The sequence below is a fragment of the Gekko japonicus genome, unplaced genomic scaffold (assembly GCF_001447785.1).
Source record: "Gekko japonicus isolate JY-2015 unplaced genomic scaffold, Gekko_japonicus_V1.1 scaffold2522, whole genome shotgun sequence".
NCBI lineage: Eukaryota > Metazoa > Chordata > Lepidosauria > Squamata > Gekkonidae > Gekko > Gekko japonicus.
In genome coordinates, this window is record NW_015174347.1 from 121549 (window position 1) to 137768 (window position 16220).

A 16220-nucleotide genomic window follows, 5' to 3' on the forward strand; every position below is an offset into this window, starting at 1 on the left:
TGAACCAGCTTCCCCCTGAGGAACTCAGTGAGAAACGCGTAGGGGTTATTAACATATTGGAATAAAATTGTCTTCCTGCTGCAGCAATGTTTTTTCTTTGTCTCTTTGCTCCATTTTAACAGAACAAAGTCTGAGTCCAGTGGCACCTTAAGACCAACAAAGTTTAATTCTGGGTATCAGCTTTCATGTGGACGCACACTTGTTCAGACACATGTAAAGTGAACTGAACAATGTGAATGCTGTGCCAGTGCTAATACTGCCATTACAGTACTGTTGTCACCATCTTTCCAGTCAGATCTTGATGTCTTTTCGCCACATGAGGGCAATATAACAATGAACACAGAATTTGTTCGTGTCTTTCTACAAACACCATTTATCAAACATTAAAACTATAATTTTGGGGGGGAAACACTCAAAATCTGTTATCAAGATAAAGAGTGAGGCAGACTGCCATGTAGTAAACATGAACTTCTCGCACTATTTTTTTTTTAAAGTAGCTCTCTACTCTTCTACCATTTCTATGCCTCGCAGGGGTGTCGAACTCATTTGCTATGAGGGCCGGATCTAACATAAATTTCACTTGGTTGGGCGGGGCCATGTGTAACACAAGGTATCGGAGATACAAACTTTATAAAGATGATTTCAGATGTCGAATGGCAATAGCAGGCATGATTGGATTAGGTGTGATATGCAGAGGGGAGGAGATATCAGCCCTGCTAATGAGACAGGAAACCTAGGTCTCAGTTCGGTACAGGAGAATTCAGTCCAGGAGGATGCAAAGAACAAATGGAAATAACTCTGAGAAGGTGAGCAGTGACTCACAAAAGCACATACCCTACCACAATTTTGTTAGTCTTTAAAGGTGCTACGGACTCTTACTCTGTCTACTGCTATTAGAAACCACAACATTCAAAAACCAGTGGGGGGACATTTTAACCTTCCAGGGCATTCAGTTGCTGACCTAGGAGTAGCAGTTCTCTTACAAAGGAATTTCAAAGGGAGATCAGAAAGAGAGACTGCTGAATTGCAACTGATTATGAAACTCAAGACAATGCAAACTCCTGGACTGAACTGAGACCTAGGTTTCTTCTCTCATTACCAATGCCTGGTATTGTCTTTTGGCAACTGAAATCACTTCACTCTCCAAGATATAAGGTCAGATGGACTCACATTCCAGCTATAATGACTCATGAAAGCTCATGCCCTGTTACAAATGTTGTTAGTCATTAAGGTGCTGCTGGACTCTTGCTCCCTTTCACTAATAAGGAATGCAAACTGGGCAGTTAGGTGTGTGTCCCCCCCCCCCCCCCCACCATCTGTTAGAAATGGAAACGAGGATCTCTCCGAGTGCTATGGGCTGGACGCTCTCTCTTCTCATACCTGGAATAAAACTTTTTTTGGTCTTAAGCACAGGGGGGGGACTATAGCTGGAATAAAACTTCTTCTTTTTTTGTCTTAAGCACAGGACTCTCCCACCTCCCCAATCCCTGTAATAAAACTTTTTTTTTTTGTCTTAAGCACAGGACTCTCCCCCCACCCAATCCCTGGAACAAAACTTTATTTTTGGTCTTAAGCACAAGGCAGAAAGCATGATATGAAAGTCTTGCTCTGAAGGCATTACCAGGTCACATTCCAGCAGGCAGTGAAAAGCTGTCAATATTTTCAAGCATACATAAACAAATATATGGCCTTATGAAAACTCAGAGTCAGGTCACTGATGCATCAAGCTCAGGACTGTCTACTCTGATGGGCAGTGGTTCTTTGGGGTCTCAAGGAAGCCATGGCCTCTCTGCTAATGAGTTCAAGCACAGCAACACTTGCCCTTGAAATTATCAGCAGCGCTGCCAGGAACAACACAGGGGAATGTTCCCTGCGGCTGTCGTAAGTAATGTAACCAGTCTGGAATGTTAGCATCTTTAAGCAACCCTATGCATACCTAGTATAACTGGAGGGTTTTCACAGCTTTTAGCACCTCTGTTGGAGTTTGTTTACAACTGAAACATTACTCATTATATGCCCTCGTGACATACACTGCATGGACAAAACAGGTTGACCATACATCACAGAAGACATGCTTCCCCTCTAGCTTTAACAACAACGTAGCAGGAAAAACTTCAGTGGATGTGATGTTGACCCCTTGAACCTTCCAAAAGTTCCACACAGCTACTTAGAATTATGAGAGCCTCGTCCTTTCCCGAATCTGGTCTCCCCTAAGGTAAGCCCACTAGAAGAATTTTTGAGCATCAAAGCAGTTCAGAAACCAAACAACTGGGAGTTCTTTCTAACTAAAAGTTCAAAAGCCGAAAGGGTAGGACCTTTCCTAAGAGAGACTATGTCGATTCCAAAAGGCCATTCTTTTAAGTATATTTATTGATTTTCAAACACACAGACAGACACACAAACATAGAACAAAAATACATCATCCATCACCATTCATCATACAACAACATATCCAAATTAAACTTATTCTACAGTTGAGTAGCTCACGGATCTTTGCTTATATCAGCTTGGTAAATTTATCTGCTTCAAACATTTACATACATTTTAAATCCAATTACTTATTACTAATAATAATTCATAATTATTTTTATTTTCTTTAAATAGGTAAGGTTTTACAATGTATACCATTACTCTATTTACTAATTCATAACCTTCTTTTGTAAACTTTTTATTTATTTTATTTAACATTCAATTTATATACCGCTCTAACCCCGAAGTCTCTGAGCGGTTAAGCGGTTCACATACAATCTTCCAATTTTTCCTACCTAGGGCCACATTGTGTATGGGGAAGTGACTTCCTACTGGCACCCAGGCAGCAGGGCTGTTGTTATCCGGCTCTTCCTTCCAACGGGCTTCGGGTGTTGGCGCCTTGGAACAGGTCTTTCTTCCAGTCCGGCGACTTCCTCCGGCGGGCCCATCCTGGTGCGCGGCCCTGCGCCAGCCACTGCTCCGGCTCTGTCCTGCAGGCTCCGCACCGCCACGTCACCGCGCCCCATGACTCCGCTGGACTCCGTCTCTCCATGTCGCCCGATATTGTGCTCACTGGGTCACCAAGGCTACGTGCTCTCTGCACCACTCCGCTGCTCCGCTGCCAGCGCCGCTGCTCCTGCTGCACACCTCACAAGGAGAAGGGTGCCCCCTGCCACCTAGGGGCAGGTACCCAGTTTATCTACTTGCTATTTAATGCTTTCAAACCGCTAGGTGGGCGGGAGCTGGGATTAGGGCCGGGAGCTCCCCCCGGCCGCGGTGGGTCTCGAACAGCCGTAATAGCTGTTCACTGATGCTACAGCAGGCGTTTTACAGCCTGTGCCACCGCTCCCTTTTAACTTTATATACCAAAAAGGAAACTCATTTTTTAATTTAACCACTTTGTGAATGCTATAACAGTTTTTCACTTTCCTTATCATTTAATTCTTTCTGCTACTTTCATATCGCTTTACTTATAACCTTTACCTGAGACCCACGTCCACATCTTTTATTTTTACACTTGTCTAGCTGGGCCCTTTTTTCTAATAACTACATGCCTATCACCAGATTCACCACTATTTTTCCCTTCTCCTGTTTTCTTATAGTATCTAAGGTTTGGCACCTTATATTTATTTTTACTTTCATTTTCTCCCTTTCCTTTTATAGACACTTAATATTTTAATCATATTTAGTTGCCTTTTAAAAGTAAAACTAATAACTAAAAATATACTACACCATTTATTTAAGAAACATCAAAGGGAGGGAGTTCCATATTACACAAAAAGAGGTGTTTTTATATATTAGGGTTGCCAAGTAAATTTTACTCACCGGCGGTGGAGCCTTGCCGTGCTCCGGGAGCCGTCCTTTGTCGTGTGCGCACGTGTGCCACCAGCACGTCACCATAAGTGACGTGCGACGTCGATCACGTTGAGGGCGTGGCCCCAATCGACGGAGGGAAAACCATAGTTTTCCCTCCAACAATTGGGGCCACGCCCCCAACATGATCGACGTGGTTGCGTCACCACCGGTGACGCAGCCACGCTGCGCTTCGGGGGGCGGAGTTCCCCCGGTGCCCGATTCCGCGGCGGCGGAAATCGGGCCTCCAAAGCGGGGGGTTATATATATAAATCAACTTCCACAGCTTCCCGTTATACTGTAATGCCAATATTTAACATTCAATGAGATGGAAAAAAATATTTTTAATCAAAATTATTTCATTTATTGGCAAGCTATTCCATCAACGCCTTATTCTAACCATTACATTGTTATAACTTCTTCTCTAGAGCATGTAGTAAGAAAACACAAACATCCTATCTTTTAAATTCTATTTCTAGGTTTCCAGAAAATTCTTAGCCTTCCAATCCATTCTAACATATACATTATTATAACCTATGTGTCCTTAAACCTATAGTAAAACCAAAAACCTCCAACCTCAGTCGCATAGCTTAATTTTTTTTCTAGAAATCTGTAACCTCTTCTTTCTTGCAACCATTTCTACATGTCTATACTTTCTGAATATACTAGATTCCCTTTCTAAACTTTCCCCTCTATTTTTCCTCCAAAATGTTTTCACACACTTATTAGCATTACTAATTTTCCACACAAAACATCTTTTTTTCCCTTTAGGCACTTTACACTTTTTCTTTTTCAATCCCTTTTTCCTCTTCTTTATCTTGGAGTAGTAAGGTGTTATTGTGTCTCTTTGGTTGGTCTTCTGGTTAATTTTATCTTGCTCATTAGCCACAGGTAAAGTCTGAATCTTCTCTAGTAGCTTTTCTTTATCTTCCTCTAAATTCTGCTCTTTCTGATGATCTTCCTCATAACTCTGTCCCTTAGACTCCACTTCTTCCTTACTTTCAAGTTCCAAATGTTGACTCTGCTTTTTTCCAAAGAGGTTTTGCAGGGCTTCCTCAACCCCTTTCTCTATCCCTTCGAACAGTATTGCCCAAAATTGCTCCACAGTCAGCATAACCTCCTCTCCTTCAGCTTCCTCTATAACTGCCATTTTCTCACTTGGTTAAGCATTTTATTTCAGTCTCTTTTATTCTTATGCAAGTGTTCGAATCACATAGAAAGTTAAGACAATCCTTCCTTGTACGTCCTCACCAACAGAGTATTCCCCCCCCAAAAAAAATAAAGATTCCAAAAGATAATTGTCCCGTTCCTTTTCCTCGCCGCTTTTTCTCAGTTTTGGGCATGTTTAAAGAGGATTAATATTACTGAAAAAATCTTCTCCGTTCGTTGTAGTAATAAATGTTCGTACTCACTTTATCTTCATTGTGTTGCTGCATAATAAATGTAAATCCTAGTATTAAAAAAACCCCGACTGGTCGCTGCTAATGGAAACATGGTGGCCATATTTCCTCCGATTCTTCGCTCCTGCTTCGGGGCACAACGCCCACTCCCCCGTGACTGCCGTCTGCGAAGGGGGGCGAAGAAGCCCCCTGCTACTCCCCCTCCCTATGAGAGGCGGAGCAGGGCCCCCCCCGCTGCAGCGGGGGGGCCCAAAGGAACAAAGAGGAGACAGACAGTTCAGGAGAAGCCTGATACACGTCCGTTCCTTGCGCCGCGCCTCAAAAGGCCATTCTTTAAGGCTTCTTTACAAAAAAGAGTAATTGCTTAGGTGAGAGCCATTCAACAACTGACTAGGCACTTTGAGGGTAAAAAATGTTATTTGACAGCTGATCCATAAACGACTTTAGTCTGCTCAGCAAGCACACCTTTGAAAGATGGCCAGATATGCCTAAGGCAACATGTAAGACTTCAGACTTGCACTCTCCTTCAGGGACTCCACTGCCAGCCTTCTTGCATTCAGTCGGCCAATAAACCCACGCGCTTTAAGGGGGCTACCTTCCTGGAAAGCAGACGTCAGCCGCAACCCTATACATATTTACTGGGAAGTCAGTCCTATTAAACATAGAATTTCTTTTGTGTCAATATGCACAGGATTAGGTTGCATATAAATTTCCTACAGTGGCTGATTATTTACATATTTACTTCATTTATACCCCATCATTCTCCCCATTGGGGATCCTCAGTGGCTTACATCATTCTCCTCTCCTCCGTTCTATCCTCACAACAACCTTGTGAAGTGGGTTAGGCTATGAGTTCATTTATTTATTTATTTATCTATCTATCTATGAGATTTTTATTCTGCCCTCCCCAAAGCAGGCTCAGGGCAGATCACAAAGCCGAGTCCAAGACTCGTTATGACAAAATCACATTAAAAACAGTTAAAACACTAAAAATAAAAATCCATATAGGTAGCAGAATCTCATATCTGTTAGAGCCACAGGTGGCATCAGAGGGCCCTTTCAGCAGATTGTGAGCCAGACTGAGAGCATGGAGGCCAACTGTGATGGATGCCCACCGCCTCAACCCAAGGCCTGGAGGAACAGCTCCGTTTTGCAGGCCCTGCAGAACGATAAAAGATCCCGCAGGGTCCTGGTCTCCAGTGGGAGCTGATTCCACCAGGCCGGAACCAGGGCGGAAAAAGCCCTGGCCCTGGTCAAAGCTAAACAGACCTCCCTCGGGCTGGAGGCAACCAGCCAATGTTGATCCTGCAAGTGCAAGGCTCTTCGAGGCACATATGGGAAGATGTGGTTCTTCAGATATGTCAGTCCCAGGATCCGGTACTCAACTGGTAGCCAGTGCAAGCAGCACAATACCAGCCTAATGCATGCCCATGCAGGCGATGCCGTCAGCAAGGATGCCACCGCATTCTGGAGTTTTGGGATCAGTCTCAAGGGCAAGCCCATGTAAAGTGAGTTACAGTAATCAAGCCTTGAAGTGACCACTGCAGGGCCCACTGTGTCCAGGTTCGGGGGGGGAAGGTAAGGGGTCCACTGCCAGATCTGCTGGAGATAGAAAAAGGCAGACCTGGCAACTGCAGTGACCTGGGCCCCTAGTGAGGCATCTGGGCCAGTGCAAGTAACACACCATTCAGGGTGGGCAGCCTGATCCCCATCCCAACTACCCCCCCCCCCGGCTCAGGGACAGGACCTCCATCTTTGCTGGACTGAGTTTCAACTGGCAACCAACCAGCCACATATATGAGTGGTCCACAGTCATGGGAGAATGGGAATTCAGACCTGGGTCTCCCGGATCTTAGTCTGACACTCTAAAGGTGTCTTACATTTTCAACTCTGTTCTTGTGAACTGTTAGGAGTTCCAGTTGCAATCATTGGAAAATTGTGTATATATGTATGCATGTTGGGGGAGTCTCTTAAAATGTACTTCCACTGTTTGGTGTAGTGGTTGAATGCGTGGACTCTAATCTGGGAGAACCGGGTTTGATTCCCCACTCCTCCACTTGCACCTGGCTGGATGACCTTGGGCAAGCCGTAGTTCTGATAAGAGCTGTTCTTGAAAAAAGAGCAGTTTCTGTCAGAGTTCTCTCAGTCGAACCTACCTCACAGGGTGTCTGTTGTGGGGAAGGGAAGGGAAATGAAAGGAGTCTGTAAGCCACTCTGAGACACCTTTGGGTAGTGAAGGGCGGGGTAAAAATCAAATCTCTTCTCTTCTTCTTCACTGAAATCCCCCCCCTTTTTTTTCTCCGAGATCTGTCTAAGAGAGAAAAACTCACTTCAAGGCTTTTCCACTAGCAAAGGAGGCAGCTTTATTTCAGAATGGATTGATTCTAACACCAGCTTGTTCACCAACAAGCTGGCATCCTGAGCAGATACAGAGTTCATCCTTTATGGGAAAATACAAAACAAGGAAAACAGGCTCCAGTAACTCAAAGGGCAGTCTAAATCCCGTTCTCAGACATAATTCACCCCACCCCTTGTTTACAGAGCATTTTGAATTCCTGGGAAGGGCATAAAGGAAAAACAGTCCTTCTACAACTTGAAAAGGAGATAAGGGAGTCACCACACTGTGACTATGAAATAGCTGCCTAAAGTTCAGGGGGTATCAATTAACAGATCTTGGGCAAGGGTGAGAGAAAGAACAGTAACATCATAAAATATAGAAAACTAATTAAAAACATAATCAATTATCTCATGTTCAATAATCAAAACTACCTGCGGATACTGGATCCTTACCCAGCTTTTTAATAATGAACTAAATTTCTCTAACAATGCATCCTTCTATGAAAGACTTTTGCAATTGGATATGACTCACTTAAAGAAAATTTATTGTCTTGTTTAAGAACTGTGACTATTACGTGTAAATTTCCAAGATGGAAAACTTACCATTTTCTCTTCATACTCTGGATCCACTTCTTTTTCAGGTTTTGATGCCTTTGGAGGAGGCTTGAGTTGAAATGGAGGATCATTTTTCTGCAAATAAAATTCAAAATTCTATTATGGTAGCACATCTGAGGGCTGACAGACCAAAAGAACACTCTACAGATCTTTACGTTCCAAAATGAAGAAAGAAGCTTCTGTCTGTGCTTTCAAGCACATCGACACCTTACAATCAATCAGACCTAAATATTTCCTAGAGCCAGATCCTAAGCAAATTGGCCAGGACCCAAAGAACTGTACTACTACTTCTATACGGCCAAGGACAATTTTAATCCATATTTCTAAAAAAGGCCCCCAGGCTACATAGGAAACTGCTTTGAAAGTGAGTGTGACCCTACGCAAAGTTATACCCTTCTAAGCCCACTGACTTTTACAAGCACTTTGTTATAAGAAACCTGCTGCTGGAAGAAAAACATGAAAAATTCCATTAAGCAAAATTTAATTTACTTCTTTGGATCCCAGCAATTATTTGGAAGTAATGAAGTAGATCTGCAAGAAAATTCTGAATTAGGAAATTTTCTGGTGCAAAGCACTTAGGATCCAATTTAGCATGTTTGTTACATTCACTGAACACTAAAAAGTATGTCATGTTATTATTATACGCTGTAAACATTCCTCATTTTTTTCCAAAAGCCAGAAGTTGTGGAACTGATATATTTGATAAGGGAAACTAATTCAATAAATACAGTTAACTGTAGCTGGAGCTCTATTTGGATGTAACAAGAAAACCAGAATCAGTTTATAACAAATATAACTGTGATTATTCTTCAGCTCACACACTCCCTCCGTCCTCCCACTATATGCAGGCACCTGGGATTCTAATCCAGAATTAAACAGTTACAGGCTACATTCAGATGTTACACCAAGCTGTGGTTAACCTGAAGCCAGGTGCAAACACAATGGGAGCTCTCCAAGGTTTACCAGCTTGGGAGGTGGGGGGTTGTTTCAATAATTCATTCAGATAGAAAAGACAGATTGCGAGCTTCCTCAAACCGTGTTTAACCAAATTCCATGCCCAAGAAGAAGGAGGAGGGGGAGGAATTAGTGAAACTGAGAGAGTGAGCACCGCAACAAGCTGTGGTTGCGCTCAGCTGCAGTTTAATTACAGCTTGTCATTGCAATTTGAATGCAGCCACTGGAAGGAAAGGCATCTGGTTTATCACAATAACTAAACCAGGAAGCCTTCAGTTGTGGCTCTGCTTGAAAAGGGGGGGGGGGCAGCTGGTGCAAGCCAAATCACAAACCAGAAGTAGCTAAAGATGTGAAGGCCCGGAAAAAAAGTGGAAAAATTCGGGAGGGGAACAGTTTTTCCCCATTTTTTTCCTGAAGCCTTTTTTGTTTTTTTCTGAAAAATTGAAAAAAGAAAAAAAACTGATTATGGAACATTTTATTTTAAAATGATGAATAAAATATTTTAAGACAAGGTGTTCAAATATTTCCCAAATCATTTCTAAAAAATATGTATGGTATTAGATCGATCTAATTTCTGTGCACTGAGGACAAGCAAGACCTAGGTTACAAACTGAGCTCTCCAATGCAAGAACAAGATGCATTTCTTCCTTTAGGAGGTGCTATTGTCACAAGAAAAGAAAAAGGTTTCAGTTTTGTTTTTGCATGTGGGTGGGTATTCTGTTTGTAATAATTGTTTGGATACATTATATTTTAAATATGCTAGTTGTGATAATTTCATGCCAAGTAAAAATGTCCATAGTCATATTTTATGTTCCTAAAGTAACAGAATGACTTTCAATCTGGAAAAGAAAAAAGAAGTGCCAATGTAGCATTTTTTTCAATTTTTCTGAAAATTTCCATTTTTTCCCAGAAAAAACTGGGTTTTTTTTCCAAGCTTCAAAATTTCCAGAAATTTTACGTCTCTAGAAGTAGCACAGTATAATGCATTCAGTGGTACTCACAGGAAACACTGGCACACTACACTGCATACCCAGCTACTACCAACATGTAAAAATCTGGCTAGCTGGCAGCTCTAGACCTGTGCTATAGTGATAATTGTGTCTGGATGTTTGCTTTGTGTTTATTCCTACACTTGGGTTCCTGTCCAGAAATCTTCTGCAGTTAAGCAAGTGGCCAGGAGAATACAGATCCTATAATTTAAAAGGAAGGCTGTCGAAGCTTCTGGAAAGAGTTATTGGGCACAGGATACTGGTTATCTGAAGGACTGCCTTCTCCCATATGTTCCTGCCCGGGAATCAAGATCACAGGGAGGGGCCCTCCTGACTCCCATGAACCTAAGAAGCTTGTTTGGTAGGTACACTGGAGAGGGCCTTATCCGTATCAGCCCCAAAATTATGGAACAACTGTCCCAAAGAAGTGCGCCTGGCTCCCTCACTCTCAATCCATAGGAGACAGTTTTATTTAGGACTGCATTTGGTTAAGTTTAGAAACAATTCTGAGTAGTGACCTGAAATTTTGGTTTCGTTTTTAATGTATTTTATCCTATGTCTTTTATCTGTGTTTGTAAGCCACCTTGAGCTCCATAAGGAAGTACGGCAGCTAATAAAAGCCGTAAATTGCTTTGGGTCCTCATTGGGGAGAAAGGCAGGTACCAATGAATTAAATAAATAAAATAATAGGTACTTAAAGAGTACTGCACACTTGAAACTAAGACTGCCACTGCAATGCTCCCTCTAAGCTGTGGAGTTTTGTGAGCAAAAAAATCTACTTTGGCCCCGGTCACACCGCAGGAAAAGCAAAGGCGGAATTGCGGCCTTTTAGAGCTGCAGCAAAAGAGAAGCGCGGCAGCGGGATCAGACAGATCCCCCGAGCCGCCGCACATATGCTCCCCAGCCTGATCAGATGCAAGTCACAGACAGGAGAGGGAGGCGAGTCAGTTGCTTATGTGTGCGCCTGCGCAGTTCGGCAGGGGGCCTCGCATGCTACGGGAGACGGCCGCGTCAGCGATCACACGGCCGCCCGTGCCACGGATTTTCCAGTAGGTAGTAGTGTTTTGCGGGGGGGGGTGTTCCACATCTTCGGCCGGAAGGGACGGGTTGGGGGCGCGACGCTTGCCAGATGTTGGCATCTGATCGCGCCGGTTTAATCCGCCCTCAATCCGTCTGTTCCGCGGGGCAATTCCTCCCGTGTGACCGGGGCCTTTGTGAGCTGCTGGCATTAAAGTTGTGAGTGAGCAATTTGGCTACTGCATCAATTCGTTTGCTCTGGAGCCATCCTTCCCGGGCTAAAAGAAAAATGTGTGAGGCGGAAGCTCAAAAACCCTATGTGTGAGGCGGAAGCTAACTCACACTAACTCAGCTTAGAAGAAACACTGTGCCAGCCACTAATAACCCCACACTATCAGGATATAACTAGGATCTTATTATGAAACTTTGCATTATAAACTGTAGAATCCTATGCAGAGTTACTCCAGTCTAAACCCTTTGAAAGGAATAGGCTTAGACTGGGTAACTCTCCTTGGCATTGCACTGTTAATGTGTCATGTTAATACTCGTGCTTTGCTTCAGTTCTGGTTTTAGATTTATGGTTGGTTCTACAACCCTAATCCGATTGTGCTGTTTATTGCATGTCCCATCCCTCATCTGTATTATCTCACACTGTGTAATCCGCCTTGAGTCCAAGTGAGAAATTACACAGAGATTGCACTCTACGTAATCCACCTTGAGTCCAAGGCTATAAATAATATAAAATAATAAATAATAAAAACGTAAATAAATGGGGGAGCAAAGGGTCCACATTCACTGCCATTTCTTTCAGGTGATATCAGTATAAATAAATAGATGCAATCAGTGCAATACAGGGATTGTTACAGAATAGCAGGCCACGAAAGCTTGAAGTCAAACTGGTGCAGCAGGTTGGAGGGTCAGACTACAACCTGGGAGAATTGGGTTCAAACCCCCCCCCCCTCCCAACAGCCCTGAAGCTTGTGGGGTAAGTTTAGGCCAGCTGCACGCTCTCCTACTAGTATGGTTGCCAACTTCCAGATGGGGCCTGAAGATCTCCTGGCAACTAGAATGATAAAAGGGTTGGAACACTTTCCCTATGAAGAAAGGTTAAAGCGCTTGGGTCTCTTTAGCTTGGAGAAACGACGACTGAGGGGTGACATGATTGAGGTTTACAAGATTATGCATGGGATAGAGCAGGTAGAGAAAGAGGTACTTTTCTCCCTTTCTCACAATACAAGAACTCGTGGGCACCATAGGCGTAATCTTCGTGGGGGCGGCGGGGCTTCAGCCCCCGCCGAAAGAAGTACTTCTTCACCCAAAGAGTGATTCACACATGGAATTCACTGCCACAGGAGGTGGCGGCGGCTACAAGCATGGACGGCTTCAAGAAGGAATTGAATAAACATATGGAGCAGAAGTCCATCAGTGGCTATTAGCCACAAGGTATAGATAGGAACTCTCAGTCTGGGGCAGGTGATGCTCTGTATTCTTGGTGCTGGGGGGCGGGGCAACAGTGGGAGGGCTTCTTGTGTCCTGGCCCCACTGCTGGACCTCCTGATGGCACCTGGTATTTTTGGCCACTGTGTGACACAGAGTGTTGGACTGGATGGGCCACTGGCCTGATCCAACATTGGCTTCTCTTATGTTCTTAATTACAACTGATTTCCAGATAACAGAGATCGGTTCCCCGGAGGAAATGGCTGCTCTGAAGGGTGGATTCTACACCATTAAACCCTGCTGAGGTCCCTCCCCAAACATCACGACCACCGGGTTCTGCCCCCAAATCTCCAGGAATTTTCCAACCTGTTCTGCCGCCGAACTGGGGCCGCCGAACTGGGAACACTGTTCCCATCCTGGGTGATTTATATATAGGAAGATATTTGTTGTTGTTGTTGTTGTTCAGTCGCAGTCGAGTCCGACTCTTCGCGACCCCATGGACCAGATCACGCCAGGCCTTCCTGTCTTCCGAGATTAGAGCACCTCAAATATTGTATGGTTTTACTGTGTTTTAATGCTGTGTTGTTTTACTGTATTTTACCTATTCAATCCGGCTTTGCCGTATGTTAGCCGCCCTGAGCCGTTGGGAGGGCGGGATATAAATCTAAAAATAAATAAAATATACCTGGAGCTGGCAGTCCTGTCTACTGGCCTACCCCACTGGGGTTTCTTCAAGTATAAAAACAAGAAAGGCAGAAATATTGCTTTGATATCTATTGTGGAAGGATAAAAATACATAGTCCACTCTTACCTTAAATGAGAGATATAAGGACTTGGTTAGACGGACTTATGGAATCATAGAATGTTAGAGTAGGAAGGGACGTTGCAGGTCACCTAGTCCAACCCCCTGCACTCTGCAAGAGCATAGCCAAGGAGACTTGACCCGCAAGGCTGGCACAGTAGGATCAAACAAATGTTATAACCATGTCCAGTTCTCTGCACCAGGGTACGCAGAAGATAAGACTATGGTTCTTGCCAACTTCTGGTGAAACGCCTATCAGAACAGCTTTTAATCTTTCAAGACCCAGGTCTCCCCTTTAAACCCCAGAGAGCCAAATAGAACCCCATCAAGTTGCAAGCCTGTGCCATGGAACAACATGTCACAGTCATGTGATAGTCACATGACAGGAAAAGCAAGAGCCCTGCCTAGAATAAAAAGGAGTCCCTTTCATCACAGAGTGACCTCCATGTCCTGTTGTTCCTTTTAGGTACATAATGCTGTCAAGTTGCAAATGACGACCCCCAGCAAGGCAAATGAGAAGCAGAAGCGGTGTGCCATTTCCTTCCTCTGCAGTCTTCCTTGGTGGTCTCCCTTCTGACTACTGACCCTGCTTAGCTTTCGGGGTCATAAGAACATAAGAGACGCCAATGTTGGATCAGGCCAAAGGCCCATCCAGTCCAACACTCTATGTCACACAGTGGCCAAAAATACCAGGTGCCATCAGGCGGTCCACCAGTGGGGCCAGGACACTAGAATCCTTCCCACTGTTGCCCCCCACCCCAAGCACCAAGAATACAGAGCATCCCTTGCCCCAGATCGAGAGTTCCTATCTATACCTTGTGGCTAATAGCCACTGATGGACCTCTGCTCCATATGCCTATCTAATTCCTTCTTGAAGCCGTCCATGCTTGTAGCCGCCACCACTTCCTGTGGCAGTGAATTCCAAGTGTTAATCACTCTTTGGGTGAAGAAGTACTTCCTTTTATCCGTTCTAACCCGACCACTCAACAATTTCATGGAGTGCCCACGAGTTCTTGTATTGTGAGAAAGGGAGAAAAGTACCTCTTTCACTACCTGCTCTATACCATGCCTAATCTTATAAACCTCAGCCATGTCTCCCCTCAGTCGTCGTTTCTCCAAGCTAAAGAGCCCTAAGTGCTTTAACCTTTCCTCATAGGGAAAGTGTTCCAACCCTTTTATCATTCGAGTTGCCCTTTTCTGCACTTTTCCAAAGCTATAATATCCTTTTTAAGGTCTAATAAGATCAGGCTATATACCATGTTGCCATGTTGTTTCTTTTAGTATATGCAAATAAAGAGAGGCATAGGTCTTGACACACCTGACCTCTGTGCAAGTGCATTAGCAGCACATCATTCCCCAAATGGTAGCTTTAACGGTCTTGCATACCAAACTGGTGATGCTCTCTGACCCATGGGTTGAAGACCACTGAGCTTCCAAAGAAGGCTTGACTAAGCAGCTCCTTAGTGGTCAGATCCTGACAAGACACTTCTTAGGTTCATGCTCCCTTCCCCAGAATCATTCTGCATGGATTAGTACTAATGCCTTAACTATGAAGCCACTCTGTTGCCCTGTAAATTTGACTAGGGTCGCCACCTCCGCTTGAGAAATTCCAGGAGATTTGGGGGTTCGGGGGAGGGGGGGACCTCAGCAAGGTATAATGCCACAGAATCCACCTTCCAAAGCAGCGACTTTCTCCGAGGGAGCGGATCTCAGTAGACTCCAGGCCTATTTTTGGGCAGGAACGCACAGGAACGGAGTTCCGGCTGGCTCCTGAGTTGGCCACACCCAGCAGGAACTCATTAGCATAATAGGCCACACCCAACAGCAGAGACCCATTAGGATTGGCTACATTAGGGGTGTGTGGCCTAACATGCAAAGGAGTTCCTGCTACAAAAAAAGGCCCTGGGTTTTGACAACAAACAAGATAAACAGAATAAGAAGGGAAAGGTGGGTGTGGCTGGATAACCACACTTCTGGTAACATGTGGGTGCGGCCTAATATGCTAATGAGCTGTGCTGTTAGGGGTGTGGCCCAATATGCTAATGAGTTTTGCTGTTGGGTGTGGCCTATTATGCTAACGAGTTCCTGCTGGGCTTTTTCTACAAAAAGAGCCCTGCTGGAGACCAGTTGTGATGCCAGATCTCCAGGCCCCACCTGGAGGTGGCCAACCTTAGGATGCAACCAGCTCTTGGGGTGGCGGGTGGGGATGGGAATCGGCCCCTGGAGGAGGAGGAGACACGCGTCCCCTCCGCACCCCACGCTCAGTTCCATGCAGGGCCGGCCCCAGCTTATTTTGCACCCTAGGCGAGGACCCCTTCTGGCGTGCCCCCCCCCATGCGCCCACCAATTTTCAAAAATAAATGCATTTTAGGAAGAATGAGAAACACAAATAATCAAGAAACTCCCAGAGTACAGGCCGGGTGCAGCTTGGCGCCCCTGTGGGCCAGCCCGCTCTAGGCGATCGCCTAGTCCGCCTTAGTGAGTGAGCCGGCCCTGGTTCCATGCTGGGGAAAGGCGGGACAGAGCAGCCTCCGAATAAAAACCTCCACGTTTCTCATCATTCAGATGCATGGAGTCCCCACTGGTGGACCTCCTGATGGCACCTGGTATTTCTGGCCACTGTGGGATACAGAGTGTTGGACTGGATGGGCCTTTGGCCTGATCCAACATTGGCATCTCTTATGTTCTTATGTCAGTGGTTATCACCGCAATCCTAAACCTGAAGTCATCTCTGCGCCCGCATCCAGCGCCGGCCTGACTTCAGTCCCACGCGTGTCATCAGCCCCACAGACAGGCGACGTGTGAACGTCCCCCTCCAGCCATCCGCAGCAGCAGCCCTCCCTCTTG

The 16220-nt window shown here is 44.9% G+C and overlaps 1 protein-coding gene across 1 annotated transcript in view; it reads right to left on the bottom strand.

The window, feature by feature from the left end:
• Positions 1–16220, bottom strand: part of SMARCA1 (SWI/SNF related, matrix associated, actin dependent regulator of chromatin, subfamily a, member 1) — a 140022-nt gene that overhangs the window by 65451 nt on the left and 58351 nt on the right. Inside the window, exons 3-4 of the mRNA XM_015424304.1 lie at positions 8129–8249; positions 8013–8041 (exon numbers count right to left, since the gene is read on the bottom strand). Of these exons, the coding sequence (XP_015279790.1) occupies positions 8013–8041; positions 8129–8249 (150 nt within the window). The remainder of the gene's footprint in view (positions 1–8012; positions 8042–8128; positions 8250–16220) is intronic.